Genomic DNA, 27079 nt, shown 5'->3' with positions numbered 1-27079 from the left:
CGGGAACCCCTTTTGGTGTTTTAAAGATTATAACATTATAATTATTAACGTTATAATTTAGCTATTGAAAAATAGCAGATCTACAAGTTCATAGCGCGCCACCGAGTGGCACGCTATGAACTTGTAGGTCTGCTATTTTTGAAAAATCGTTAAAATGTGCCTCAAATCTTTCAGAAAATTGTCATGATTTAGAAAACGTTTTTATTTTATTTTGACGTCAGGCCTGAATGGCATAAGTACAGTACTTGACTAAATGTACTTAGTTACTTCACACCACTGGCAGTAAGTAGTACAACCATAAATGAAACTCTCGGAGCCGTGCCTGGTTAATTTTCCTGTTTCTGTATTCCATCAGCAGTAAACACACACAGCAGTTTGAACAGTCTCTATCACATACGATATACAACTATGGCAGTGACAGTGAGGGTCGTACGTAACACATCAGCTTGTCTCACGTGGGTATAAACAACAAAAGGATGGAGGGGAGGGGGGGGGGGGTGCATGGGATCTTGGACATTTGAATATGCAAGAGATATAAATAAGACATTCATATAAAAATAGCCTTTTACAAAATATACTCTATCAACCATTATTTTATATTTACCAAAAAAGTGGAAAATGTGCCTGTGTTTCTTTCTGACTTGTGAAACCACATGTGTCGTGTAAAAAAAAAAGAGTATAGCCTGAGTTATACTGAGTTGCGCATTGGGTCTCAAGTATAAAGGAGGCATATTAAAGTTAACGGAGTCGTTCACCCCCCCAAAATACTTATTTTCTATCAATTACACAATACACACCCCATGAAGATCTTTCTCTATATTGCATTGCTCAGCCAATCATTTGATGACCAGGTCATCGGTCAGTATAGGAGACTCAGACTTCCTATACGCTCATCAAATTATTGGCTCAGGAATGCGACAAAATCAGAAAAATCTCCATGAATTCAAGGCTTAACCCATTCTGGGCGGAAACCCCTTTTGGTGTTTTAACTAAGCATTTTATTATACTTTAGCTATTGAAAAAGAGCAGATCTACAAGCTCATAGCGCACCATCGAGTGGCGCGCTACGAGCTTGTAGGTCTGCTATTTTTGAACAATCATGAAAATGTGGTGCAAATTTCGAATAATATTCTTTCACAGCAAACGTTTTTAACTCAAATCTTTGCTTCTGGGCTCCTGGAATTAAATTTCTTCAGATGAGGGTCAGCGGCCAATTACATATATTTTTGGGCATGAAAATGGCCTTGACATGAAAATGTTTGAGAACTACTGACATAGAAACATAGGTTTTCCAGAAAACTGTCAGGACATTTGTAGAATCATTACCATGTTAAAATGGGTTAAGGGGTGTGTAATTGATGGAAAATACTGCAAGTAATTTCTTGGTTTAACTACTCCTTCAATGGCTCTTTTGACTACGAAGGGTAACCCAGTACCTTGCATAACCTGAAACCTTCTAGAACCAGTAAATCTCTGTGATTGTTTTTGTTCAAGTTTCAATTATAACTACGACTACCCTGGAAGGGGGAGGAGGAGGTACTGTACGTCATTTAAATAAAAACGTGAAAATTGCCGATCTACTATCTCACAATGCAGCCCATCGTGTGTGTGGAGTGTGTAGATCAACTATTTTCAAGTAAGTTCTGAACCTCCTGAACATTTCTACAGGTACTGGGGACCTTATCTGAAACCGAGCGGAAGAGCGTATATGGAAACAAATCCAGAACTTGTGAAATACGTTACACCGCACGCCATGGTACAGCACGTTCAGTTCTTGTATACCGGTAGTCCAAAAGAGCCAATATGTCAGCTTGAAGAGGGAGTGTTGAAATCAGTCAGTTTAGTGTTCAACCTTCTACCTCGGAAAAGGGTGGGATTCTCTAGACTAGCAGCAAACAGAGGTAAGACAAACTCATGAGAAAGACCAGGTCAGAGACATGGAGCCCACAGCAGCTTCAACGTGGAACAACACATTCCAGTCATTTCCAGTGTACAGTTACCGCGTGGACTTAGTTCCGATTGCATTTATATAAACCACAAACCTCCCCTCATCTAGTCATTGTTGTTCCAGAACGGATAAAAAAAAATCAGTAGTTTTCTTTAATAAAATAAATTAATATTAATTATTTTTTTTAATCTCTAAATACAGCATGTTAAATATTCCCGATGGCTGTGTCGTTTTATTTCTTTCTTCCGTCTGTGCATAAGGTGTCCTAGGGCTGCTAGGAGCAGAGAACTATACAGCAGTCAGTCAGTCAGTCCAGCATTCCCGATCCAGCATTGATTTAAGAGCGTCGGCTAGTGTCCATTTCCTCAGCCGGCCCGGCGTGTCCGTACACATCCCATAGCTTAAAGTCTTCCAGTCTAAGTGACTCACACTGCGGCTCCGTCCAACCACACTCGTCCTCGTTGGGTTGTTGTTTCCCTTTTATGGTGGATGTTGCACTGATTCCTCACATTGCACTCCAGCAAAAACACCAAAAATGGGTTAAAGGGCTTTGTGTGCAAAAAGACGTCAGGCTCCATACGTATTCAGTAGCTCCACATTGTCGACGACTAGACTGCGAAATAAAAACCTTCTTGTACAACTCAACAGTTCCTCTGTCCGTGTAATCATACAAAGGTCAAACTCAAAACACAAGACAAGACGTGAACAAAATGCCCCGCATGCATACGTATCCACACACACACACACACAGACACCACACGCACACACATACGCACACGACCGTCGTTCCAATAAATAATTTCACTTGCAGGTGTACACCTCTGTCCGTTCGCTGCACGTGTTGCACTTGACATAGCAACACCACAGGAACTTGCAGTTGCACTGCCACACGCGCGAGTACTGGTGCGTGTTGTAGCCCCGTCCGCAGCACATCAGGTCGCAGCCGCTGATCTGCTGCATCATTGTCTTGTTGCACACCCGGCCCTGCGTCCCCAGGCTCCCGGTGACCGGGTCGGCCTCGCAGTAGTTGGGCGACTTGTCTATGTACACCAGGTCCGTGTCCATGGGCTTGCGGTACGAGTAGGGCTTCTTGATCTTGAGGAACTTGGGCCGCTTGTGGCGGCTGGCCTTGACCGGCTCCACGTGCACGGCGTGCGCGTACTTCTCCTTGAGGATGTAGCCCAGCTCGCGGAACTTGGGGAGCGTGGTCCAGCAGGTCTTGGTGGTGCAGGAGCCGGAGACGCCGTGGCACTTGCACTCCAGACGCATGTTCTTCTCCAGGACCTATAGACAGACACACAGAAAGAAAGTTGGGTTAGATAAACCCCTTAAGACCAACTACACCCACCCCGGTTGTGTTACTTATTAGCTTAGAAAACGTGCAGGAGAAATGCTCTATATGGGTGGGAGACAGTGGGTGTGCTTCAGCAGTGTGTTACTGTATACACAGAAGCCAAAATACTGTATCAGATTTCAGGCTCTGTGTGTGTAGCCACCACACACAATACACAAATGTCAGGAGTGATTGTACAAGGTGCTGAGTGACTGGGATCACGGCAAAACCCTGAGCCGATGACATACGTATACGATGACACCATTGCACCGCCACTCACTGCAACGCAGTCAGTCAGTCAGTCACACTGCAATAAGGTCAGCACCATTCTTTTTAAAGTTTCATTCACACTTCTTACAACTCTTCAACTGCCATTAATTTGTGTCCCGTGCTGTCCTTAACCACTATATACGTAGTTGAAGGGAGTGAGTCTCTCCTGTTTTTGCTGTACAGCAAATATGTCAAATAATATATAGCCTAAGTTAATAAATAAATATAAGTTAACACCGTTGTGATGCGTTGTGATCTTGTATATTGTCTATTTTTGCCGAATGTTCGACGCTAGGGTTCAAGTAGTTGAATTAAAAAGTCAAAGAACTTTTAATGTTAGCCTACAATTGTTACAATTGTTACCTGGAAAAAATCAGTTATTGTCGGCCAGCGACTCCGTCTTATACTAAATTAAGCATAGAACCCAAATGGAAACACAAGACAAGAGAACGAGGACTGATAAACAACCTGTCTTGGCTCTCCATTGACTAATCCATCAGCCGTCCTGTGACCAACACTTGTGACAGCCTTTGTGTGGACGTCATGGACCTGGAGCTGTGAGCGCCGCTCATGCTCATTGCTGCTGCTTTGATTAGCATAAATAAAGGCAGGGGGGGGGGGGGACAGCCATCAAAACAGAGAGTCCATTTATTGCCAGAGACAAGGGGAGAGTAAAACCACTGATGGGTTTGAACCATGAGTGTAGCTTTGCTTCGCTGGGAGGCAATTTAGCTGTCTAGATAAGCCAATCAGAACCCGAGGCTTCAGAAACTGGCGCACAGAAAGGCAGCAGTGTGATCTGCCGGGGTACAATGTGTGAGAAGGAGGCTTTTCAGTCTGCGTGGGGACGCGTCGGTGGTGTGAATCGGCCCACTGTGGCACCCAGAGAAAGAAAGAAAGAAAGGAGAGGGAAGCTGGGTTGACTCGGGAAGAGGTGCTTCTTTCCTCTTCACTAACCCCAGTGTGGTGCAAAGAAGCCTCACCCTGGCTGTTTGGCACACTATTCCACTCAATCTTTAACCTCCAGACTTGCTGGAGTCTCTCAGTCTCTCCACAGTGTCTGCAGCCATGGATGCACCGAGCATGTGAACGCATCACAAAAAGACTAAAGAACGACGGTCTGCTGCTGTTTTCGGGGATTATCTTTGTCTGACTGGCACTAGTCGTAAAAATGGAAAAACGCATGACTCACATGATGAGCAAAAGTTGTATGAAAACAGCAAACATTTCCATGGTACCTACTGACACATCACAACTGATGTGGGTTGATGATATTAGATAAACCATGTCAGGGAATCCAGCGAAGGTAACTGTATACTGTCCCAACAGTGCAGCGCATGGGGGACAGAGCTAATGCCCTTTTGTACAGTGTCAATCTGTTTTCAGCATGAGAGATCTGGGTTGTAATCAAACCCTGCCACTTAAAGAGCTCTTCCCCTACAAGAAACCCTTTATTCCGCTGCCTGTTTAATCTTGGCCCCGTTGCCCAGATCCCTGGCAAGATTCACCCGTCCCAAAGCACGGCGAGGCCTCCTGAATCGCCACAACCACAGTTACTATACTGTGGCTGATGTCACAGTTGTTAATCCCCGTCATTAATTAACATCTCAACCTAACAGTCTGTCATGGCTTACGTGTCATTCTGTCTCCAAAGATTTGCGCTAATGAGCCATTTCCCCATGCCACACGGTAAATGTGGTGTTCATTTAAAAATGGACCTGTACAATCAATCATTAAGGGTGAATAAAACCCATTAACACGATCATGAAATATGAATTGTCGTACAAATAACTAAGATTAATGATTTAATTGCGTTTTTGGCATTGAACATTGGAAAATAAAACAAATTTTGATTTCTGTTTGCCTTTTAGACTTTGTAAACTACAATTGCACAGGATATGTCAAATAACTATAAACGGAAATTACTGAATGACCGATAATCTAAATAAATGCTGGTCTATAGCCAACACTTTCAAATGTTTTCTATAATAGTGAAAATAGGCAATCAATGAACTCACAATGCGTCACAATGTCGACGCCTTGTGAGCTTGTAGATCAGCTATTTTGTATTTTTGCTATTTTTCAATAAATTAATTTATTCAGAGCGAAAGGGAAACAATTCTGACAATTATGCAAGGGATAATTGACGGCGAGGGGGTCTAATCTCAAATAATTGCGATCAGGCCATCGTGTGATAATAATAACTGTGACAGGCGTGTGCGGTTGCGAGTTGTTGTTGTGACCACCTACCTTGCGCCCCACCTCGTTATTGTGCAGGTTCATCAGCGTCCTGGCGTTCTGTTTGACCTCCCGGGCGTCCACAAACACCTTGGAGAAGCCCAGTCCGTAGCTGATGTCGGCCGAGCACCCGCCCCACTTCCAGCCCATGCCCTTGCCGTAGAAGCCCTGCTTCTCCTTGTCACAGCTGCAGTCGCTCAGGTTGCCCTGTGTGCACGCCGCTGTGATGGCGTGGGCCACGCCTGCTGCGATGATGGCATACGTGAACGCCGCCTCTTTGCTGCCTGTATAGGGAAAGACGGTGAGATGGAGGTAGAATAGAATGAGTATTGTATGAATCTTCTCTGTCGGGTGGAAATGATATCTAAAACTGTTACTTTTGAGTATTCAAATTTAAAAAGAGCAAAAGTATCAGATCTACAAGCTTGAAATGGTTCTGTTACTTTCGATGTTTTTTTGTGACGCTGTAGTTTGCTCAAGTAGGGCATTCATTTACGAAAAAACACAAAGTCAAAATATGGAGAATGGGCGATAAGAGGTTTCTCCCCGACAGCAATGGTATGATATTTCATGGCGGTTTCAAATGAAGTACAAGAGAACATGAGGGAAATGGGATCACGTGAATCTTGCAGATCCACATGGGGAACAGTGTAGCTCCCATGTGGATGTGGGACTTCATGTGACATCACTCATCTGTGACGTCAGTCAGTCATATCTGTATATGACCAATCTATTTGGGCAAGGTTTCTGCCCCGATCTGAGCCCTATGTTGACTTCCATTAAAAGTATATAAAACATAAAGTGGAAAGAATTTAGCATGGAGGCACTTCTTCAGCTTAATGGCAGATATTTGGTACTGATTGGTTGACACGTTTGCAAGATTAATTCTGAACAGACAGACAGACAGACTGACACACACACACACACACACACACACACACACACACACACACACACACTCTCTCTCATACACACCCACACAGTAAAAACTCAGCGATGCTCCTCCAGTCTCCGGGGAATACAATAAGCAGGGAGCAGAAAAAAGGCGTTTAACCATTAACAGTATGTGTGCTTACATCACAGTCTTACTGACACATCACTCAAGGGCTGCAGTGTTCTGCAACCTGACCTGGAAACTCTCCTGCCTTTGAACCAAAATGGCTGTGAGAGGCACTGTCAATAAAACGTCATGAATAAACGGGCTTGTTGGGAAGGAAGAGTGTATTGATCCCATCGGAAACTGGTACGCTTTGTGCAAACTCATAGGAGGCTAACATTACAATCTTCATGCTGGGGTTATCTCTTCCAAGTCCAGCTACACAAATCATTTACGCACACTGGAGGGCCTGAATTATCGACAAATAATTTACAGTTAACCTGAAACAATTTACGGGAAGATCCCAAGGCAGGGTTTCCTGAGTCAAAACAAAAAATATGGGCCATGAGGAAATATGAGCCATAAGGAAACATTTTATTCAAGAGCCCAGTTTTATATCCATTTTGAGATTAGATCTGCTTCCACTCTGCCATAATGCAAACCATTTTTTCTCGTGGAGCACGCATGCAGGAACATGCACTGTGCGCAGATGCATATTCATAGATGCGGTATTTATCATGTTTCAAATAGCAGGTATCGCATTCGCCAGCATGTAAACAGGAAACCTATCGATGACAGCACGCATCATATCTATGTGTAAACAAACTCATCTTGTCTCTCTCTTTGTCTAAAACAAACGTGATACTCTCCCCAGCACTTCCTCCTGCAACGTGGTTGACTGTGAGGCTGCCATGTTTCTGATAAACATCTTGGATGCATGCCCTTGCCATTGAAGGGAAAAAAGGAAAACTCATATTGAGGCATCAATTATGTGGACGTTTTTATAGAGTCAATGGGCTCGTAGCCAGAAACGAAGGTGTGTCGACACAGTTGGCCAGTCCTGACTGCACTGTTGTTAATTTTTCCCCTTGAGTTCTGAATGCGAGGGGCTCAAAAACAAAGGATGGTATGCATTCCTTGTGATCTCGTAAGAACCAGTGGAAGAGCTTAAAAACAGAAGAGACACTGGAAAACTAAAAATGGCTACATAATGTCTACTGTAGTGTAGCCTACACAACTCTTTATACTCCACCTCTTAATATTACTCTAAGGTATAGCTAAGGTCCATGGTACTGAGCATCACCAACAGCACCTCTTAATATTACGCTAAGGTATAGCTAAGGTCCATGGTACTAATGTCCATGGTAATGAGGTCCATGGTAATGAGCATCACCAACAGCACCAACTCTTTATACTCCACCTCTTAATATTACTCTAAGGTATAGCTAAGGTCCATGGTACTGAGCATCACCAACAGCACCTCATATTCAACTATATATGAGTAGTAGGGTCAGTTACTTTTCCTGTGTCCTCAATGAAAGCAGTGCAGGCTGCAACTAAGCACCAACAATGGCATTCATTTACACTCGTTCGCCTTCTACCGGCTAATCTGATCAGTGAAACCAATCTATTTGGCACGGCTGTCCAAGCCATAGCCTTGGACTCTTCTCTTAAGAACTATAGACCGAGAACCTTGACGGGCTTAAACCATTCATTCAGAGGAACAGATTGGGGAACACCACTGCTTTCACCTCAACAGCATGTCGAGATAATCCCCTCCCGCCAACAGAAAGCAGGAAAGATGGGCCCAAACAGCTGCTCCAAGCAATACTGACCATTGTATACAGAGGTATTTGGCCATATTGTTTAATAACAACTCTAGTGGTGGTGAGAAACGCTAATATTAAATAACTAACACAAGGCGAAAATAAAGCCCCTGCTGACTACAGGCTGTAACCAAAGAGATATATAATTTCAAAATATTGCAATGTTCTGTCGTCATGCTTTTAAAGAGAGAACACATTTTAACATACATATTTTATCATACAACCACTGGTCAACAGAGTTCTCACACAGAAAGCCACTGGTCATAAGATGCACTCCCATCTGCCTGTCTGAGACTATTGTATCAACAATGACAACACTGGTTTGAACTGGTCTTATTTCTTTTTTTCTTAATAATTCCCATGAGTGTCGTTGAGGCCACTTTCAAATCTTTCTGTCCTCTTGACTTTTTTCCGTGGATGTAACTTATACCCGTGGTAAGATGCACATGCATGGATACAGTGTGAGCCACAGCACCCAACGTTAGACAGGATAAAGACTATGGGTGAACATGCTGTCTCTGGAGACGCTGTCTGGCTGAAAAGAGAGACCGGCAACATTCACAGGAGCTTTGTTGTCGCACTGGCTTCAGATGCCTTTTATAAAATGCCCAGAGAGCCTCACTAGGCCTGTTGTAAATGACACTATAGCTGCTCATTGGATCCTCTGGAACAGTGGTTCTCAAACCTTGTTTTTATTTCAAGGACACCCATAACTCCGAGAGTATATTAGGCCTATTATTAGCAGTTATAATATTAGTATATTAGTATATTATTATTATAATATAATATAGCCTACACAGACGGGTTTAAATGGAAACAAGCCCTTAGGACTTTTTGTGTTATCATTTTAGCATTATTGTACCTCTGTACTATTTTGCAAACTCTTAATAAAGTATTCAATCAATCAAAAACACATGGAACTTTGCACACTCTCAGAGTTACAGACCTGTAAGGGTCCATTTGTAACCCTGAGGGTCCCTCCATAGACCCCACTTTGAGAACCACTGCTTTGGAAAGTTGCAGAGGATGTAATTTTGCAGGTGGCACGATCATTAGAAATATTGCCAGATTTAGCGCAAGCCGCATAATTATCATATCCTGGAGCTTTGTACTGTACGTTTGTCATGCAAGACTATACATTCACCATTTTGATAATGTATTAAAGGATTAAAGGATATTGCACACAAAATAATTGTTAATTAGCCCACAACATGTAGGCTATTAACAAACATGGCTCCTTATTTAAACACGTTGGCAACTTTGCGCACTTGACGCACCTTTTACGCACACGTGGATGCATTTCTTTCATGTAAAGGCGCTCAATTTAAGGCATTTTTTTGCGACAAAAAAAAGTTTCAAATTGTAATCCAAATGTAATTGACAGGTAACATACCCACTTTCAACTCTTTTCCGAAGACTGTCCTCTCTCCGAGCGCAGAGCAGTTCCAACGTCCGTTTTTGAACTGAAATTGACATTCGTTGATGCCCATTTGGGCTCCCTCTCCGATGACGATAATGGCATCGGGGCGACTTTGGCAGATAATCCGTTGTCGCGGAGCCAAACCAGGAATCTTGTTACAGATTATACTCGCACCTAAAGCGACCACCGACGAGAAGCCACTGTGAATGGAAGATGGATGTAAGTGAGATAAGCAGACATGCAGATGATGCAGTCCCTTCATTTAGCGAAGAACATTTTAGTTAGACTGTCCGAGGCTATTTTATTAGGCCTAAATTACATTTGGACATTTCTAGCATTTAGTTAATTAGGTTAAAACTTGAAACCCTAAAACAATAACAGAAATAAATATAGCCTAACTCCTATAGGCTACAAGGCATTAATAGCCACTAAACAGCAAAATCCTGTTAATTTGTAATAATTGGACAACATTTGGATAATTCATTACAAATTTGAATTAAAGTGTTAGGTCTATAATAATGTATTAATATGGCAATAGACTTAACAGCTTGGGTGTTATTGTCAAATTGACAAATTATATCCAATTATTTAACATAACATTATACAATTATAGCCTAATATGCGTTTTATAACAAACTTTTGTGTTTCTTTTTAAATCACAAGTTTCATTAATTTGCTGCCTTGTGCAGAGATGTTTTTGGCACAATATGAATTTTGCCAGGATGAAAGGGGGATAAACTAAAGCCAGTAGCAACTTTTATACGTTTAAATTTTAATTTTTATGTGTAGCCTATATAGGCTACATAATGTAGCCTATATAGGCTATAGCCTATATAGGCTATTTTTTATAAAAAATAAAAAATTTGACTGAGGCTATATTGACAAATGTAGCCTACATTTGTCAATATAGCCTCAGTCAAAAGCCTTTCGAACCAGACTGCAACATCCGCACCGGAGCGCACGAGAAAACACGTAAATGCAACTCACCCAATTTTCAAATAAACTATTGCTAGGCAAAGTAAAACTCTTAAAATCCAACGGCGAGTTCTCCGACTCATCGTGCCCCCACTTCATGCAACGATTCCCACGAGTGATGTCTTGTTCGCCTATTCTCCGATGATCGTCCACAACAACAACCGCCCAGGTAAGTCCAAAGAAGTAAACTCCAAGTGACGGATCTCATCAAAACAAATGTACAATCAAATATATCTCATGGCCTGGAGGGAAAAAAAAGTTATCCCCAAATAAGTCCCTTCTTTTACGTGGCCCCTTTGCAGCGCCCTCTTGTCATTGCGAGGGTGTCACAGGTAACGCTTGGGGTGAGCAAGTGCGGTGCTTTCTCACAGTTGTTCCCTGGCTGGCTGCTACCCGCAGGTCTGAGCCGAGCTCTTATATCTGTCTGATCTATCTGGGGCGTGTTCACACCGTTCACAGGACAGGAGAGAGAGACATGCATGCATGGGGCCCTTCTTCTTCTTTCTGCATGCTGTGGAATCCCGCCAGCCAGGGTTGCAGGCAGACAGCCACTACATATTCCACTTGTTGTGTGCATTCACCTTGCTTGATTGATAGGCATTCCTAATGATTTGGCCATCGGGCATGGTGTGTCGACATATGTGGTTATTTAGGTTAAAAAAACAAACCTTCCAAAACAAATTGATGGTTTATAATAGTCCTAAATTATTAAAGTAATCCGGCTAAAACTGATATATTTCTGAAAACAGGCTATGCAACTGAGCCCAAATGAACGTACAGGACGGTACAGCAAAATTATGCTTCACTTTCATTCAACATTATGTTGATGTGGTGCAGTTTAAACACTTTTTTAAAAACACATTTTCTTTCTCAAATAAAATTAGACGGGGCACTGGCGCGCGCACTGTGTCTAGTGCGCTCCAGTGTAGCCGTTGTACCTTTGATTGTGGCGCCATCTGATGGTAATGTGACGCCAATGCAGTTAAAAGGGGAAACTGTCGTTTGACGCTGCATACTTTCCGTAGTTTTACACAACAATCAACATACTGGTTGGTTTAGTGCTACGCAAACAGCACGTGTGCTTGTGTAGTTTGTATTAACTGCTGACTTCCATCACTATGGACAGTGCAATTGCAACATTAGGCAGTGATTGCCTTATCCACATTTTTACCTTCTTAAATGTGGAAGATTTGATGAACGTCTCAAGTGTTTGTACGGTAAGGAGGAGTGGTGGCAGCGAAGTGCGGAAGTGGTGTGTGGGAGGCTAAATTCACAAACTTGAGACAGTATAGTATAGTCACTAGTGACAAATGGAAAAGGGGAAAACAACATAATGTGCCATCATCATAATAAGTAGTCTGAGTATAGATGTTGGTCTGGTGGCCACTGGCCACCTATAGACAGCTTTTGTGGAGATGTGGACAGATGAAACAAACATTCCAATGTAACGCAAGATAAAATAAAAGCTATCCCCATTCCCCATACACTTGATTTTATTATAGTGGTGGTGGCCTGGTGGGTCATTATGATTCATATTATTTTCATATTCATCAAACAATTCAGTGACCCCTCGATCGTGCCCTGCGGATGTGGGCATTGTCATTGTGGAACTTCAATCTGTATTGAATTTGCACTGACCCTCCCCTCTATGGGGACAAGTGGACCTGAACCATGCCTGGAAAATGCCCCCCATAGCATAACCAAGCCCACTAAAGGGATCAAGCATTCAGGACACATACTCGCACACTTCTGGAGAATATAATGAAGGATGTCTCATCTGACCATCACCGTTTCCCACCTTGTCAACTCATTGCTTATGGTCTTTGCACCATACCCCAGTAGTGAGCCCTCTTTCATCATGATAATGTTCATGTACATACAAATTACTTGGCTCGAAGTTGCACAGACTCCTTGGTTATGGAGGTACGTTCAGCTTAAAGGGGCATGTTTGGTGTCGTTTTAACATCTCACTCTAGCTTTTGGGAACACCCCAGACTGTTTTTAAGTTGCTTGTTTGTGTGTGTGTGTGTGTGTGTCATGTGTGTGGGTGGATAGATGGATGGATAGTGTTCGGTGCATTCCCTACTATACATTCTATGATGTGATGTGTCCAGGAGGTTGTGCCTCCAGTACTGTACATTACTGTACATTCTATGATGTGATGTGTCCAGGAGATTGTGCCTCCAGTACTGGGGGTTCTGTAACATCGCTGTGGTGGACAGTGAACACATGAGGGACGCGTGGAAGAGGTACTACCTGCGTCGCTCCCACTTGGAGAGCAAGATGACGCAGGGCCGGTCCGGCTGCGACTACACCTGCAAAGGCCTGAGGGGTCACACAGGTATGTACTTACATACTGTACCATGTCCACAGGACTTGCATTCCCATATCTGCCATGTAGGGCTGCAGCTATCTATAATCTTCTTAGCGATTATTCTATCAATTACTTTTTTTTGTTTTGCACCCTTTCTGCCATGATGCCATGCCACTCTAACCTCATTCTTTTGGTGTGAAATGGTTGTCATCATCTATTCTAGGCAGAGTGGTTGGTTTAGTGTACCTGGAGAAGAATACACCCACCGCTATGGAGCCCTGGAGTTTCCGTAGCACCATCTGCAGTGCCTCAACTGATGGGACAGTGCGAGCGTGGGATGTGAAAAATGTTAGTAAAAAATATGTCATAGAGCGATTCAGTGGATTTGCTTGGTTTCTAGCTTTGGAACAAAGTTGCCTTCAAATACCTTTTTAATTGTATCATGTAAATATAGAACAATAAAGGCACCCGCACACTGCCCAACTTGCACCAAACAGGATCATTTTGGTCACGTTTCGGTCACCAAGACCTTAAATGCTTGATTGAATAAGGCCTTGGTGACCGAAACGTGTTTAATAATAGTTCTTCTCTTGTACTGTGCAAGTCGGGCAGTGTGCGGGTGCCTTACCGCCTTTATTGTTCTTGGTGCATCATTGTGTGCTTCACCTACACACCTGTCACAAAGACATTATTACCTTGTGTACAAAAGCCTCGCAACAAAGAAAGAGTAGTCAATCCTACTCTTCTTTTAGTCTGATTCTAAACATTTGGCAGGAATGCAACCTTAATTACAGGCAAAGAAGCAGAGACATTTGAAAGGGATTGAAGGTCAAAGTAATTTAGCTTCAATTACTAGTATATTACTATAACTGTACAAACATAAGGAAATTGGCAATGACTACAATGGGGGCAAACAACATATATTAAACATTCATACATAAAGGACCACTAATGGAAATAAGCTCTGTCTCAAGCCTGTATGTATTCACAAGCTAGCATCTTGTGTGGCCATTTAAGTGAACTGAATTAGCTTGTTGTGTTTGTCTCATTTGTTTTAGGGGGTGGAGTTGTGGTGCAGTGCCGTGCAGAGTCCTCTGACGAGCATTGTCAGTGACAGAGAGCATGGAGTAGTGATTACATCCGATTCCTCAGGGCTTATCAAGAGCTGGCAGGCTCTGACAGGAGAGGAAGTGGCGTCATACGACACAGCATCTCCACGCTGCACATTACTACCATACACGTTTAAAGACCGCTGCTTTCTCTTTGTAAGTTACCAACTCAATTCTTCAAATCTTTGCTCACGTCATCTTTATTCAAGTCCCTCTCTTCTGAAATGTCAACGCTCTCTCTTAATTCAAATGTTTCTCAGGTAGGCACCGGACAAGGATCACTGCACACACTAACGGGCCCTGAGTGGTCAAAAACAAACAGTCTAGTGGTGTGCGACTCTTACAATGTCAACCTTCTGCTAGCTTCTCCCGACAAGAAATGGATCTTGGCAGGAACCAAAGACAACTATGATGTGATTCCAAAGGTAAGTAATAGCTCTGTAGGCACTGGGTAATGCTTGTTTTACTGTATTATATTACATTTCTGTGTGCAGCTGATAAATGAAAATGAAACCAGGATTAAAGAACATTTCATTTATTTTGTTTGATGATGTATGGCTGGCAGGTGATCTCTGCTACCAGTTTGATCAATCCATCTGCGGACGAAGATCCTCTGAGCCAGCGTCTGCCGGTCCAATGGTTCCACACGGCCGTCTTTATGCCCACCCAGCCTGCTAGACTGGCCATCATCCACCAGGTGGATGATGGCCAGGGGGATATCTATGGCTCCGGGTCTGTGCCCGGAGCCGTCACTGTGCTGGATTTCAGCATGAAGACATCCAGATACAAGTCAGAGATACAAGGTAGCTACAGTATACACTCTGTGCTGTGAATGTTGTACCTGTATTCTAAAGCTGGGATAGTGGATGCATGCTGTCTTCAACAGGGGGTCCTCCGAGTTACTGCAAGGGGGTCGCTAAATCTTTGTGTGCTAGGACCCCCCCATTCTTCCCTATTCTTTGCCGAACGCGCTGTGAGCTTGTAGATCGTCAAAGAGGTTTGGTGTAGAGGGAAAAGGGAACAAACCAAGTACAGAGGTTTAAGTATTGAGGGTTTAAGTGGTTAAATGTATGAAAAATAGTAAACACACATTTCCATGAATCCAACATACACTGATAACAGTGTTGTCAAACAAGTCTATGAATCAATCTACAGTATGGAATTTATGAAAAAGTTTAATCTGCAACACAATTTTACACAATAATGTACTAGTGGGGGCGTCCCTGCTTCCTCCCTCTGGCTTGAAAAGCGCTGGAAGACCTCTGTCGTAATCGATATAATAATCACTAAGAAAATAGATATAAAATTGTTGCAGCCCTACTTTCGACCTTTCGAGTCATACGGAATGATTTTCGAATTAATAGTTTTCCTGTGTATAATTTACGTTTCCATTGTAGTGGTGAAGTATGGGATTACCTTTCCTTTATGGTGGAACAAATCTCCATTAAACGTCCTGCTGGAGGCCAAGGATGGCGATGTACTCGTGATGGGGGATCACCAAGACCTCTGGGTCACCTTTTTGAAGTACAGGCTCAGCTATAAATGCCTATCTGCAAATGTTACATCCATATCTGTGGTAGGCTCTTCTTCTTCTTATGGTGACAAGTACAAGCACTTGTAAGCTTGTAGCTAGCCTGGTAAACCATCCCGGTCGCGTGAATTCACATTATAATATGAATTATGACAGACACCGATTGGCTCTTCTATTTTTTTGAGTGGTGCAACCACTCCTACAACCAGCAATGTCCGTGCGTATGTGGCAGTGGTCATGAGCACGAGTATATGACTTATTAGAGAGAGAGAGAGAGAGAGAGAGAGAGGTGGGGGGGGGGGGGGTTGCAACACTCAGTTCAGTTTCAGTTTCAGTTTTTGTTTCACACAGCACTTGAGTCAGACTGGTCTGCAGAAGACATTATGATAATGTGAGTTTACACGACCGACCGGGATGGTTAACCAGGCTACTTTATAGCTGTGCAACATATCAATTGTTTGTGTGACCTTTGCATTGGTTAACCCATTTTGGGGCGGGAACCCCTTTTGGTGTTTTAAACATTATGTTATAATTTAGCTATTGAAAAATAGCAGATCTACAAGCTCATAGCACGCCACCGAGTGGCGCGCTACGAGCTTGTAGGTCTGAAATTTTTGAAAAATCATGAAAATATTTATTTCAGAAAACTGGAGGATTTAGAAGAATTCAACACCTTTCTCGGCTACAATTAGTCAATTATTTTCATGCAATTGTGTTTACAGGATAGCTTTCGTGTGGTGGCTGCTTGTCGGGACCTGTCTTTAAGAGTGTACACATGGAAAGACCAGAACAGAAAAGATGGCCGTATTGACCTTGACCTGAAGAGCCGATATCACTTACTCGGAGGTTCCCACACTATGTCCAGGTATAATACAACAACAACAACAGACAGGTTGACGTTAAAGTACAGCAGAAATAATCAATTTATCAATCAATTATATAAAAAAAGACTCGATAATCTATTAAAATAATCTGTTAATAATTGACCCCTGTCTTTGGGCATGTCGTCATAGGAGAAATATTTCAAAACATTTTGAAAACTTTCAAGAATAGTGAAAATAGATCAACATGTAATTTTAGGGCGAATGATCAGAGAATTCCAAAGATTACTGGCAGATATAAAGCCCTGGAAAGAAGTCAGAGGTTATGCAATTCATGTAACGACGGGTTCAGTTTGGGGATGAGTTTCGTGTTTTGTTTTTTAGTGCAAGAATATTAATTTTAGAAGTTATTTGTAAATAGTGTGCTTTTCTGAAAAAAACGTTCTTCCTCTGTTCAAATAATGCATAAACGCATATAGTGGGTATCACATTCAGCCATGCCTTTTGCTACTGTACCTGTACGAATATCGTTATGTTATACACTGTCTATAATGCATCAGTGCTCCAAATAGCTTAAATAGATGATGATTATGAACAAACAAAAGCACTGTTTTAAACCTTCCCCTGCTGCTGGGGTCCTATCTGTTCCAGGGGCTTCAGCCATGTGGCCTGTGACTACTCCAGCATCGTGGCCGTAGCAGAAGGGAACGACGGGAAAGATGTCCTGAAAGCGTATTCTTTCACCTCCTGAAGACCAAAAGCACCACGTGAATGGAAAACATAATGGCACTACTGATATTTGCACTGACCACTTCTTTTAATCCAAGGGGAACTTTGACTATAGTGCAAGTTCTATTGTTTGTGCCGAGGGCATTGCTAGGCGTTGTTAAATCTGATTTGTATCCAACATTCACACGTCTTCCTCGTGAAGAAATGATAGGGTTATTTTATTTTCCCCCTTTGAGAATTACTTTAACAGATATGTGATATTATTGTGTATTATGTGGTATTTTAGAAATCCTATGTTTGCAAACACCCACACATTGTCTACTTGCTCAATAAAGAAACCGTTTTGTTTTTGTTACATTAGAAGACCTTCAGGCATTTGATATGCTGAAACATAATAAAATAGTTTATTTATTGAGCAAGTAGATTTTTATTTTCATTCCGTGTCTGTGATGCTTCACCAACGCACCTGTTGCCAAATGAATCTCTTTTTTTATTGCCAGAAATCTACAGACCCTTAACTCCTCTAGGACCGAAACGAGATGTCCGAAACGATATTGATATCTTTTTGTGTTTCTGTGAGTTCACAATCACATTAAAGTGATTAAACTATTGTACTACGACACTGTTACACATAGTACTATATTATTTTTGTTCATCAGTTTCAGTTGAGACAAACTATTTGTTTGCAAGCAGCTGTCAGTGTAATATATTGTTGCTATTTGGGAAATCAATCAATTTGATTTCCAGTTTGTCACTGCATTACATAACACCCGGTGGGGGCTAATGGCTATTCACTGGCAAGTTAGCCAATAGGGTATAGCTGCTGGATATCATCATACAGTGGCCTTTTGGCATGGAACACATACTGTATTTTGTCTAGAGACATTTTGTTAACTAAGCTCTTCACTGGTTCAAGGGCAACCTACTGTTAAATAAATTACGGTACAGTATATTGTTGTACACAAGTCTTAAGGCATATTGTATTGCATGTATTCTGGTGTGATCAATTTTAAACTCTGCTAAATATTGTCAGAACATATTACTGTGGCAAGATTCCATGAATTTAATATATTAAGTCTACACAATAGTTGTACTTGTTAGGTATTAAAAATATAAATATATTGTTGATGTCGGGCAGAAACCTTGTACAGTATGTCCAAAACTGTTATAATGGAGCAAAATAACTCCAGATCCAAATAAATGACGTAGTTCTGGTTAATAACTTTTAATTGCGTAAATATTTCGTTTATTTTCCTCCATTCAAAAATAGTTTGACACTGTCAATGTCATATAGGTGAAATATTAGATGAAGGTTTCTGCCCAACAAGGGAACATGTATACTAACTAGGCTATATGATTGTGACACAAGGCACAAACAGTTCCCTTGTTTAACAGGGCGATGTCCACACACAGCACGGTAAATATAAAAGTCCATTTATTGATAATAACATTATTATGTTGCAGTTACTGACAATGTTGAACTATGGTTGTCATCACCAATGGTTGTCCATCTCATGTCCAGAAGGATGTACCTCAGGACTTCAGTCATAGTCTTGTACACATTCCTTCCATTCTCTGAGTTCTTCTCCAGCTGTTGAAAGGCATGGCATGTTCTTTAGTCATACACAGTCAGGGCTTTGATTAGGAAGTTATTGAACAGTGTTTCTCAATGCTGGGTCTCTGGGGACCACCAGCAGCAATTGCACCCTTACTGGTCTGTAAACTCTTAGCCTCAATTGAATTATTTTTTTGCTTAAATTAAGAGAGAATTTTACCAGCGTTACATCTGCTCCCATGTGCCATATACCTCTTCCTAATGTTTCTCTCTGTGTGTGTATGCGAGCGCGTGCATGATTGAATGTCTGACTAAGGGGTTCCCTCTTCCTTCGCCCATGTGTCGCCTAAACCCTAACCTTTAACTTCACAAACACTATGCCTAACCCTAAGCTTAACCATAACTTCACAAACATTATGCATTATGCAAGTATTTATTTAAAGACGGTTACGCCGCGGACAAAGCCAACTCGGATCGTGACAAATCATGACAATGAACACTATGTTTTGGGCCGATCAAATAATTTATAAGAAGAAAAACAAAACAAATAGTGTTGTCTCCTGCCTTTATTTTCTTCTTTCTAATGATTTGATCGGCCCAAAATATTGTGTTCATTGTCATGATTTGTCACGATCCGAGTTGGCTTTGTCCGCGGCGTAACCGTCTTTAAATAAATACTTTAAGAAAAGCCTATGGGCAAAATGCAGTGGGATTAATTTCCTGGGCCACTCGTCGTTCTGAAAGGGGGCGGGACTGCGACGCTCTATGGGCAGATGAGGCGGTGCAGTACTCACCGTGTGGCCCTTACTCTAAGGTGTGGCCTCATTTTTGAGGGGTGCTAGCCCCTCCTACATCCAGCTTTTAGTTACTGTCCACGATAAACTTTGTCTTAAACAAACATTACATTTCCATTGACAATGAATGGAGAATTTTACGTCATAGTGTCTGAGCAAATAGGCATAGTGTCTATGATGTACGATGATAAGAGCGCCACTCACTTCACACGGGTGTGAATTTTTTTATTGTTCTACTAGTGCGACGGTTCCCTGTATTATGTATGTTAGGATATAATAGTTCACTCTTAGGTTGGTTACGGTTTATGTCTTTGTATGTGGCTTTGACCTGTAGTATTCTCTCCCTTCTCATTGGTTCCAATAGGACTTGGGGAGTGTTGAGATGGATGATCAGAGTAATTGGCGTGCACCTGAGCCCAGGGGCCAACGCCCTTTAAAAGCCTGCCTCCTCAGTCCCTACCAGGTGCATGATGCACCTTATTCAACATTTCTGTTAATACATGTAACACTCACACACATAATGTATTTTGTTGAAACCTTTTAGGCCCCTGTAGGCCTATAAAAAGTGTCATCATCATGATAAAAGGCTTTAATTTGAAGATTATGCCAGGCATATGGCAGCCAAGTCTATGGGATTTTGAATGTTTGTTTAGGGAACTAAGTGTCGACGTAAGACATCATGTGGCCGATATAAATACAGTGGGTGCCCCTCACTTAACACAAGTGATGTGTTTTTAACTTTTTATCTCTGGGACCCCAATCTACGCTGAAGAATCCTCATTGTTAATTTAACTCACTGCATTTGAGTTATAGACCCTAAAGGCCTAAACTGTCAGTAAGGGACGGTCCATTTGGACAGCTGGCGGTCATGGTTCTTCCTTACCCGAGTGAAAGCCTTGATGGTACGGTCCAAGAAAGCGTTCTCTACGTCCGCTGGTATTTCCTGCATATGAGCCATACAGTCTAATAGGCAAGTTAACGTCTGCTTCTGAGCCTTGGAAGACATATTAGAGAGATGAAAATGATGAGATTTTACATGAATAGTTGTACGTTCTCTAGCTGCTTATTTGCCAAAGTAGAAGTGGTTGGTTGAACTACTCAGTGGTGGAAAGTACTGTACTTTTTGAAGTACTTTTGCGTTACTTTACCATTTACAACTCCAGCTACTTTAGACTTCTACTCCATTACATCTCCACTACTTTCATTCTTTTATTTATTTATTAAATATTTTTTTCCCAAAATAATTATTATAAAAAAGAAATTAAAACAGATGAATTGAAAAAAAAAAACACATCCCCCTCACGTATTAGACGGCCAATATCAGTTCAAATATGGATCACAATGGAGTTTGAAGTTACATGGTTTTATAGGAAGGGGGCGTGTCTGATAAATAAAAAAATAATATAAGCAACTTAAAAACTGTCTGGATGCTCACTGCTCACAAAAGCCAGAGTAAACCAAGTCAAATATCACCCACTATTTCTTACTTTGGATGTTCGAACATAGCAGAGCTACAAGCTTATAACGTGTTGCATCGTGGCACATTGTGAGCTTGCAGATCTGCTATTTTCCAAAGCATTTGTGAAATGGGCAATTCATAATGCATGATTGCATATTGTTTACTTAATTGGTACTGTGAGTAACTTTTTATGCCAATACTGATCAAGTAGAATTTTGAATAGGCCTTTTACTTGTAACAGAGTATTTCTATATTGCTACTTAATGTGAATACATCTTCCGCCAGCGGGACTATACTGACCTGGTCCAGAGTGTTGAGGACAGTGTGAGCCTTGGTGTTGTTGGGGTCCAGGGTCATGGCAGCCTGCACGGAGAGGACTGGCTCTCTCAGCTGCTCCAGCCACGACCACATCAGCCCAGTCAACACAAACGGATCCCTCTCTAAACACAGCTGCTGCTCCCATCCACCGCCCATGTTCAGCTCTGCCTGTACAAACACTCAACATGAGATCACCTGAACAGCTCTTTGAGCTTATATTATTTAAATATACATATATATTATATATTCTGTCAAAGCCCCCCGCCTTAATCACCATCATTTAATAGGGTAAGAAGCTATATAAAGTCACCCGGGAGAGACTCGTTGGAAAGGAGCCAGTAAAAGGACCACACCACTTCCCCCATTTTCAACATATCTTCACATTAATATTTGCTCCACACTAATGCTTACTAAAAGATGGTACAATTTTTGTCTACTCACTCCTTATGAGGGCTGTGGACAGTTCAGAAACCCTCCTACAGAGAGAACAATGGCCTCTATTTCAGCTTGCTAAATATCCAGGAAGAGAAAGGCTGTAGTTTCTATTAGCTTGTAATCCCAATTGATGATGTCATGTGTATAGGCCATAGACCGTATAGGCATATGGTGACAGACCAAGGACCAGGTTGGTTACTTTTGTTTGATGCTGTAGTATGATCAGATCAAGTTTAGTAGGGCATTCATTTATGAAAAAAACACAAAAGGTTTTATTATGGGGATAGGAGGTTTCCGCCCAACGGCAACGAGGTAGATATGATGAGTGGATAAAGCTGTATACCTGCCAGGTTAAGACAGCGCATCTGTGCTGCTCCTCTCCGTCCAGGAACAGGTCCACAGCCAGAGCCTGGGCCACCAGGAACCTCCGGGTCTCCGCAGACAACTCTGACTGCAGGGTTATGAACGGCACCTCCGATTCCTCCACTTCTAGCAGACACTGCTTTCCTTTCCTCTGCTCTGCCCTCAACCTGGACGACATCTTGGCCTTTATCACAGACGATTGGTTGCAGTCGTCCCACAGTGTTCCTGTCGAGCAGCAGGAGGTGTTCGACTGGTTCTGGGAGGAGGCGCGATGATAGGGCGAATGAATGTTGCTTTGCGACAGTGAACCGAGAGGCTGTGCCAGCAAATTGAGATTGGATCCGAGACGCTCGATGTTGGAGTCACTGTAGCTCAGAGTCTTGTGGTGGTAGAAGATGGCCGGCTCGTTGAAGTGACGGGGTAAAGTGGGAGCGCCCGGTAAGCGGGGCCGCATGTCAGCCATGTTCTGGCCAAAGCCAGGGCCCAGCCTTTCGACCATACTTTCGACCATCTCTAAGTCCTCAAAATCTGGGGCCTCCAGGACGTCTTCCTCGATGACCTGCCGGTTCAAGGTGTCTATCAGGAGCCTACAGATGAGGTGGACGATCTTAGGCAGGTGCCTCAGTTCCCGCCGCTCGTAGCCGTGGAGCACGTGTCTCTGGCGGATTAGGTACTGGGACAGGGTGACCGGGTCTGACCGGGGCTCCGCGCAGGAAAACACTTTCCTCAGAGGCACGAGGAACTGTACAAACTGCCTGACACACTGCAGCTGACCTCTCGTCTGGATGGAGTTAGGACGCTTGGCACGTACGTGAGAAATGGCCTGGTTAGCGGACATCCTGGTGGTGTAGGTCATGAAACATGCCAACAACACACCTGGATGGGACAAGACAATCTGTGTGTTAAATACCTTTTTTCCTTATCATCATAATTCTTTTAGATTCATAATCATAAGTGCGTTTTGACAGCGGGCGACAGCCAGACGAATTTTCAGGAAGTGCATTATTTGTCTATGGGACCCGGGCAACTACCGGCGAGAGCAGGCGAACTGGCTATAGTCGAAAAGTGGGCAGAGGTACGTCGCCCGAAAAGATGAAAATAATTAATCTTTTGGGGCGACATCGTCCGGCGATAGTGGGCTATTAGCCAATAGCCAATGAAATTAATTTGTCACTCGCCATTGTTCTCCCAGTGTTAAAACGCACTGTGAATGTGAAGTGTGTACCTGTCCTCCCTAGACCGGCATGACAGTGAACCGCTATCTTCCCCTCCTGCATTGCAAAGGCCATGACCTTCACCATGTCCAGAACCACCGTGAGGTTAGCCACTCCATAGTCAGCCAGGACAAAATTGTAGTAATAAACTGAAATGGTGAGAATTTTGTTATAAAATCAGTTTCCCGGTATTACACCACATTAATACCCATTAAAACTGGGAAAGCATCCGTGTAATTTTTTTTATTTTTAGCAATATATAAAACTCTTAGGATTTGGAACAGTTCTTCTCTCCTGTCACAAAACATTTTCAGATGGGCGTCCTTGGCATGAAAACATTACTGGGAAAAGTACAGATTTACAGTAGCTGGCATTTGTAGAATCAGCCTCAGCTCTTAAATGGGTCAATCAAACAGAAGTGCAGAAGTATTTGAACAGCACTCACTGTCGTTCTCCATGAAAACCTCAGGGAGATAGGCAAAGCCACTGTCAGGCTCCAGAGGGTTTCCACACATAGCATGTTCTCCAGGTCTCTGCAGATTGATGACGGTCTTTATACCATTCCTTCACAGACACACAGATAGTGTGGATTAAAGCAAAATAAAACCACGACTGAAAGTGTTTGTATGACCAAATCCTTATGCGAAACAGTGTGAAAGGTTCCCTAAAGAATTGTGTAAAATGATGTTTTTTTTAATATTGTACATGCTGTTCGGCAACCAGGAGACGAAATCACATATTGAGGCTTTAAACTTTTTAGATTAAAGATTTTATATGAAATATACCAGACTATTGAGATTTTATGGGAGATGCTTCTGAACATATTGCTAATTTGACCACTTCAAATGCTCTAATCTTAAAATAATGACAGAAAATAGACTATCTACATTACAAGCTCTAAATGCGTCACAGATGAATTGAGAGTGTGTAGATGGGCTATTTTTCTTTTTACAACATGCTTCCATAGAAGACAATGCTGACTTCTATAGAATCCAAATGCATGAAATCAGTCGTGGCAACTGAGAACTTTAATCCATGTAAACATACACACGGTGTTATAGTATTGAAATACTCTACCTTAAAAGTTATCAAAGATCTATGAAAAAAAGCTGTACCTTTTGAACTGATCAATGATGTTATATTTCTCAATGATTTCAGTGGAAGGTCTGGACATTGCCAGAAGATAATCAGTAACCCTGAAATGACAGAAACATCATGGGCAGAATGTCATAAAGATGCAATAGTTAAATGTGTGATTATTGTAAAGTGCTAATGAAGCAGAGCAGGTTTACCAGGAGGAGTAGAGGCCTTTGATGGCCTGCTTGTCGTCACTCCAGTGAGTGGGGTTGTCATATTTGCAGGCCGGACCTCCACAGCCCATTGAGCATTGCATTTCTTCTGGGACCACATGACGCATGAGCTCCCCCACTATGGTGTATTTGGCCCGGGGGGCCGTGACTGCATTCAGCAGAGGATAGAGCAAAAGAGCCTTTATGGGTCAGTTGGGTCAATGTTAAAATGTTACATGCAATCTTCTGTGTGATTTGCATAAGCTAGTGATTGCCATAGTCACAAACAAACTTTGGTAAGTGATAAATAAATAACATCTTCACTGGTGAGTTCTAATCCTTGGCTAGCACTCTATAACCAACATATGTACATATACGCATAATAATACTGACATGTGAATTTAGCACTAGTCCTTAACAATTCACATATTAGTTCTCAATAGATTAAAGGACCACTTCGCCACTTTTCAACCTATCTTCATATACTAGGTCCTCGCCTATAATCCTGAAAAAATGGCGCAATTATTTTCTACTCGATCTGTGTCTCATATAGGAGGACTGTCGGCAGTTCAGAAACCGTCTTCCAGTGACATCGTCGATGGGGAATACAAGCTAATAGAAACTGCAGGCTTTCTAGTCCTGAACAGTTGCAATGCGAAAATGGAAGCCATCGTTCTCACGATAATGAAAACCTAAATCTTTGTAAAAAAATATTGTTTAAAATAAAAATCTGCCTAATGATGATGTTACTGGAAGACGGTTTCTAAACTGCCCACAGCCCTCCTATGAGACATGACGGAGTAGAAAAACATCATGCCATTTTATCATGATTATTATGGGACCTATTATGAAAAGTGGTGAAGTGGTCCTTTAACAGCTATACATAAGTCTTTACCAAAATCAATCAGGAATCCACCTCTTGTCTTGGCATGGACTGCCATCTGGATGGTCAGCTGAGGTGACGTCAACAGTCATAGCAGAGGCAGGCGGTACACATAGCTGTAGCTATACTAATGAGATGCGATACTAATTAAGTTAACTAATTCAATTAAACAATCAATTAAACACCTTCTTTGTGAAGGCTAGAAAATGACTGACGTTTTTATTCCAAACTTTGAGAAACTAATCTTGGACACAAAAATTAAGAAAATAATATACAAAATCAACTCATTCAATCACACAGACATTTTAATCTGCCATAATCCATTTGAAAGGATCAGTGTATAGGATCAGTCATGCTAAACCAACAGTTATGACTCCTATCTCATAATAATCCCATACAATTCACGACCACTACTCAGTCAGTAGTCACACAAAATGATCCAACGATAAACCAATAGATAATAAGGACACAGTTGCCAAAGTGATAGTGATAGGTTACACTCAGAGGAATTACCTGCTAGGAGGAGCTTGCAGACACCATACCCATGACACAAATGTGTCACTTTCTTTCTCAAAATGCTGTGACATGAACGTCCACTGCTGTGATGACCTTTAGATTGCTTGTAAAGATGTCCCCATTGCCTGCTGTGATTTGACTGTCCTCAGATTGTCCAACAGAATGACCGTTTGCATCCTGTCGTAATAACAACAATACATTATTATTATTATTCCCTGTTGTAATACATCCGGGGATCTCATCAGGACCAAATACTTCCTTGTAGTATAGCAAAAATTCAAATAGAAAAAGATTGTCTGTTGGTTGTTCCACTTGCCACGTACATAAGCACACTGTAGCCTACAGCAGGTCTGGGGTACATTCACAGTTGGTCTATTTCTGACTGGATTAGTACACTTACACTAATCTTATTATGAATGTTATAGGTCCCACTCCTCCACAAAACTACAATGCAAATGATGGGCACAGTATCATTGTGTATTATAAAAAAACCTATTGCATTACACTTACTGTCATCTGCAGCATATTGTGTTATGGTATTTGTGTATGAGGTTAGTCACTAGTCATGATAAAGTCAGTGAGTGAGTGATCATGAAGGAGAATGTCTGATAACGATCAGACAGACAACAGTTACTTTAACTACTTAAAGTTAAAGTTAAAGTTCAATTGGCTTTATTCAAGTTCCAATCATTTGTCCAAAGGAGGAGCCTGACAGGAATTAAGTTGGGAGAATCAACTTGGTTTACGTAGACTAGAGCCTTTTAAAGCTGATTAAGGTACGGCTACTGAAGCACAGTCTAAGTCTTAAAGGGATATTTCAATCTCAAACATGTTTAGTGGCATTTTTACGGTCTGCTTTTGT

General features: G+C 42.0%; 3 protein-coding genes across 3 annotated transcripts; 1 reads left to right on the top strand and 2 right to left on the bottom strand.

The window, feature by feature from the left end:
* Window positions 1-226: 226 nt before the first annotated feature.
* wnt7ab (wingless-type MMTV integration site family, member 7Ab) lies at window positions 227-11262 on the bottom strand. The gene is made up of 4 exons (XM_080764901.1): window positions 10900-11262; window positions 9886-10112; window positions 5802-6073; window positions 227-3232 (listed from the first exon to the last, which is right to left on the bottom strand). Exons 1-4 carry the CDS (start codon window positions 10968-10970, stop codon window positions 2750-2752), a joined length of 1053 nt encoding a protein of 350 aa, XP_080621027.1. The 5' UTR covers window positions 10971-11262; the 3' UTR covers window positions 227-2749.
* Window positions 11263-12780: 1518 nt separating this feature from the next.
* fbxw12 (F-box and WD repeat domain containing 12) lies at window positions 12781-18308 on the top strand. The gene is made up of 9 exons (XM_080762734.1): window positions 12781-12810; window positions 13059-13228; window positions 13425-13549; window positions 14260-14466; window positions 14571-14735; window positions 14876-15113; window positions 15708-15886; window positions 16564-16706; window positions 17314-18308. The coding sequence occupies exons 2-9, from the start codon at window positions 13117-13119 to the stop codon at window positions 17411-17413; spliced, it is 1269 nt and encodes a 422-aa protein (XP_080618860.1). The 5' UTR covers window positions 12781-12810; window positions 13059-13116; the 3' UTR covers window positions 17414-18308.
* Window positions 18309-20572: 2264 nt separating this feature from the next.
* On the bottom strand, window positions 20573-25759 carry ptpdc1b (protein tyrosine phosphatase domain containing 1b; the record flags this gene model as incomplete). The annotated part of the gene is made up of 8 exons (XM_080762967.1): window positions 20573-20683; window positions 21500-21685; window positions 22296-23191; window positions 23541-23678; window positions 23975-24093; window positions 24645-24725; window positions 24822-24987; window positions 25714-25759. 8 exons carry the CDS (start codon window positions 25757-25759, stop codon window positions 20573-20575), a joined length of 1743 nt encoding a protein of 580 aa, XP_080619093.1.
* Window positions 25760-27079: the final 1320 nt, after the last annotated feature.

This window comes from Protomyctophum bolini (assembly GCF_963924005.1).
Source record: "Protomyctophum bolini genome assembly, chromosome: 5".
In the NCBI taxonomy this organism is placed as follows: domain Eukaryota; kingdom Metazoa; phylum Chordata; class Actinopteri; order Myctophiformes; family Myctophidae; genus Protomyctophum; species Protomyctophum bolini.
This window is presented reverse-complemented; position numbering and strand designations above follow the sequence as displayed.